Raw genomic sequence first — 4,761 nt, 5'->3', positions numbered from 1 at the left:
AGCACTATTATATAATGCAGGAATTCAGGTCTCCAGACGAGATCTGAATATTTACATTCCTACTTATATAAAAGCATATTATGATTCCCATCTTATTATGTGGAGTGTCTAGATTGTTTTAACTATAAAAAATCGCGTATACCTGACTCCCATTCTGATCTTATTTATGATTTACTATCTCTTGATTTATAAATGTACATTCAGTTATTATAATATAATTATATGATTAATTTGTTTTAGATGCAGCCCAAGATGACTGCTTTGTGCACGCTACTGATGTTCGTAGTCGTCGTCGCAGTTTCGAGTCTCACAGCCGATGCAATACCGCGGTAGATAACGTAACTCTTTCTATCTTTGATAAATCGGGAAGACAAGAGAGACAAAAGTTATTAGAATATTATAAAAATTATTAAAAATTATTAAAAATTATTAAAATTATTATTAAATCCTGTGTGTGCCGAGTCAAATATAATAAAACACCCGAATTTTCTCTCTTTAAAAAAAGTCATATATAGTGTATAAAAAACTTTAACATTATAGAATTATATGGTTGAACGCTATCAGTAAATATTTAGCTATAATTAATTTAGCTATAATTAATCAAGTTATATTCAACAATAAGTAGGCGCCCGAAATTAATTTTTAAATATACTCAACTTCGAATCAATGCAAATCGAGATTTCCCCGAGTGCTTATTTACAATTAAATGAATATATTGAACGAGAAGCAGAATTGCATCTGCTCGGACAGTTTAACCTAGTTTCTATTTGATACGCCAGCCGATTGAAAAGAATCCTGGTAACTGAAATGACTCGTCGAACGACGTTTTAGACAATCGCGAAGAATAATTCCGAGTTGCAGGCATATCTATTAACGCCGTCCCTGAATTATATTTGAACTATATTTTTACCTCTCTCACATCATTCATTTCAGTTTCCAGAGTCTCTTTCTCGTGAGAGAAAAATAGATTTTATAGAGGTCGTAAGTTTTGGCGATTCTTATCGATTTCCCAGGTTAAATTACATTTTCAACGTCCATTTCTTATCTCGTGTAATTCGATGTTTATTATTGTGTGCAGTTTTCACGATTAATCGATCAATTCCTCAATCAATTCTTTTACACTACGCACGCAGCCATGAAAGTTATTGGGATCAGCAAGATGACATAGACCGAGACGAGTTTCTAGAGATACTCTCTCGTCTTAGTCGCTTCAACCGTCCTGAGATGGAAAAGTAAGATAATGTTATACAATGATATCTTAACGTTATGCATAATTCATATTACTGTTCCTGTCCAAACTTGAAACGCAAAACGTCTTTTAAACATCATATCTTATCATGTCATGATTTTAGATAAGTATGCTGTCAGGTTAATAATTAATATATGTGGAATGTTAATTTTATTAATATTGAGTTAAAATAAAAATTCGTAACACTTCAAAATTCAAGCGACTAAAAATGAACAAACTTTAATTATCAAAAACAGTTTTAAAGCTTAAAGTCTTTACTTACAAAAAGTTTCTAACGCTAGCTGCGTTTCAGCAGACTTAACAGTTGAGTGAGCGCTCGCTGTTAATGTATTCTTCTAAATCACCCAATCTTTTTAATCTAGAAAAATATATCAATAGTAGAAAATATGTTGAGTCTGCTGAACATAGCTTAAGCCTTCTAAATTTCTGTTTTTGCCTGTAGTAATTTTTACATATAGAAAACTATTAACTGAATAAAAGGAAATTTTCTTCCCATTTTGTGCCCAAAAAAAACTTGTAAAAGTAATAATCGAACCTCCTTAAGTTTATTATTATTTTTTGTTACTGCTATCGCAGATTTAATAAAGAAGCATTTTGACTTAGCTTTTAACTTCGTTAAAAATCATCGTATCGTAGTCCAAAAAAAAATAGAGACTTAAAACTGAAACTGTGTTCTATCGAATGATATAATTGCCAAATTTTTTTTAAACATATAGACATAATGTAAATAAAGTAGCGCTACGAATTTTTGTTCAACTCAATATATTGTTTATAGATGTATATGTGTATATATTTTTTTAGAAAATTATACCTATGTTTACTATGACTGTTTACTGCTTTAGTAATATTTTAGATAATTGATTTTCAAGAAAACTTATTAAAAAATTCATTTAGAATTACTTAACAAAAGTTGAATCTCAAATTAAACTGCGGTGCAATAAAAAGCATTTATAGCTTTAATATAGGAAATTTGGGATTTGTCAACGAAAATTCTATATTCAGAATATCATTTTTCCTTCGATACTTCTTCCGTACCGCAATGTCTCTTTTATTTACCTTTAATTCCATCGAATATAAATGGAACCACTTATTTTAGGAAAGGCTTTATTTAAAAAATGTCGATAATGAATTTTTATTGTACGTGCCCTTTTTTACATCGGCATACATTCATATATAGACTTCGTTTCAATCAATTGATATAAGAGAAGCAAGATAGAATCGGAGATGTCTAGCTCTTATTATACATATACGTCGGGATGTGCTATTCGAATGCTTTTTTGTGATGCTTTGAGTTTTGCGAACTCGTGTTTGTCGGAGCAAAGCCCTTTCTAAGATGATCGATTCAAATAAGAGTGTGACAAACATTCAATCGGTATGTTCGCAGTACCAAACGAGGATTGGATCTGGGTCTCAATCGTGGCTACAGCGGTTCTCAGGCGGCGAAACACATGATGGGACTCGCGGCAGCGAATTACGCCGGCGGTCCCGGACGAAGGCGTCGCTCGGAACAAGCGTAGATCGCAGACACGCAGATCACTGATGCAGAGAGATTACTATACAACTCGTAATAACGTCATTCCCGACTCGATCCTTCCACTTTATCTCTACCTCGAGCTTGAACCACTGATCTCAGAATCGTCCGTTGCCAGTGGCGTAACTATTATAAATGCACTCGAGCGATGAATTCTTCTCTTCTCTCAAATAAACCTGTAGAGTGTGTATAGACGTACATTTCCTCCGAAGCATAAAACTAGCATAAGTTCCTTAATTAAAAATTATAGATACGATTATAGATACAACTATAGTTAATTGGTGTTGATAAATTCCAATTTTACATTTCACCATTTAATCCTCACGCACTTACAGCTTTTGCACACTCCTAGTTGCACCACTGGCAGTTTGCAACTGCATTGTTAATCGCTCTTTATTTTATTTGTGTAGAAGCGAATGCGATATAATTGCTTTGAGCGAAATGCTTTTATTTAAAATAAATTTGAAGTAAATATATCTACATATTTATAATGGACACAAATAGAGTCCATTTATTTGCTCTATATCAGTTCCATAGAACACAATTCAATCTTTATTTAAGAAGTAATTAATAATAAATGCCAAAGTTTTTCTAAAAATTTTATAGACTAATTCAAGTTAGACTTAGAGTTTCCGTTCACTCGCGGATTTTTTTCTTTTTATTAAAAAAAACATCCAGATCTCTTATAACAATTTTATAATCTAATTTTATACGATGGATCGCTCGACTTATTTTTACGATTAAATATTTCTTTCCTCCTTTCAACAAATAAAGAAAAAAAATTCGCAAGTACCGTAAAGATATTCTCGCCAGATATTGCTATTGCATTTTATTCTTTCGCTATATTTATTGTTATGCATGAGCCGCGTATGAATTAGCAACTTTATTCCTGCCGTAAAATAAACAAAGTAAATAGACGTAACATTTCGCTGATTCAACAAGAAGGCTCCTTCGAGTCGCGCCTCCGCGAATCGATGATGTTCCACTTCTGGGCTGCATTTATTCTAGATATTACTATCTGCAATTGAAATCGTATATCGCGACGAGTTCCTCCTCCGAACAAGCACTGCGTGCGAGAGAGAATTTTTTTCCTTAATCCTTTACGTGCGTGGAATAATTTTTCTCCCGCAGCTTCTGAACGCTCGCTTCGTTAAATTTTCATACCAAACGACGTACTGTACGATTCCTCGCACTCCTTCGCCTTTCGATCTCCTTCCTTCTCCGATATTCTAGTATCTCTCTTGTAAAAAAAACGACTCGTCGTACTTATTATAATAATCATAATCGATGTTGCGTTCATTAGATCAGGCGTTCTCAAATTTCATTTGCGCTGACGACAAAGCAAATACGCGTTGTGTGCGAATTTCTTATCAGCAAATCTGATTTCATCGGTCAGCTAGAGTTCCGTAAGAAATTTCGCGGTGGCTTCGGACGATCGTATTTTTTAATTTTATGCGTATCGAGCGTTTTACAGCACTTCGGCGTGTCGCGCGAAATGATTTGAGGACCCTACTTAGGTTCTTCATTTTATTTTACTAGCTCCAACGTCTATCTACATCTTATGTAACGCAACGTGCACCGGATGCACATGCGCTTGCATAAAATATAAACATATAAAAATACGACGTAGAGATAATAAAACTTAGTTTCTCTTTCATGTTATAGACTTAGAATTAGTCCGTAGATCAGGGATGCGCAAAAAATGTCCGATTTATTTTAAAATAAAAAAAAGGAAAAAAAGCAGCTCGATGACTTTTTCGATATTTTGACATATTATTACAAATCGTGTCAAGGAAACAAATGTCGAACGTTCTGTATGACTTTACGAATTCGATTATATGTAATCTAGCTAGAAGTTAATCAAATTTCCAATAAATTATATTTGAAATAGTAAAATTCTTTTCAGAGATGATTGATCGATCAACATCGAATCGATGCTGATTCAACATCGATCGACTAATCATTTCTAGCTGGATTTAGC

General features: G+C 33.3%; 1 protein-coding gene across 1 annotated transcript; it reads left to right on the top strand.

The window, feature by feature from the left end:
- The first annotated feature begins 240 nt into the window (after positions 1-240).
- Positions 241-2,766, top strand: LOC105620329 (diuretic hormone class 2). The gene is given in 3 exon segments (XM_012201831.1): positions 241-338; positions 1,134-1,232; positions 2,634-2,766. Coding segments are annotated over 3 exon segments (330 nt in total).
- The last annotated feature ends 1,995 nt before the right edge of the window (positions 2,767-4,761 follow it).

The sequence above is a fragment of the Atta cephalotes genome, assembly GCF_000143395.1.
Source record: "Atta cephalotes unplaced genomic scaffold scaffold00025, whole genome shotgun sequence".
Lineage (NCBI taxonomy): Eukaryota > Metazoa > Arthropoda > Insecta > Hymenoptera > Formicidae > Atta > Atta cephalotes.
Note: the sequence above shows the minus strand (reverse complement) of the source record. Positions and strands in the feature narration are given on the sequence as shown.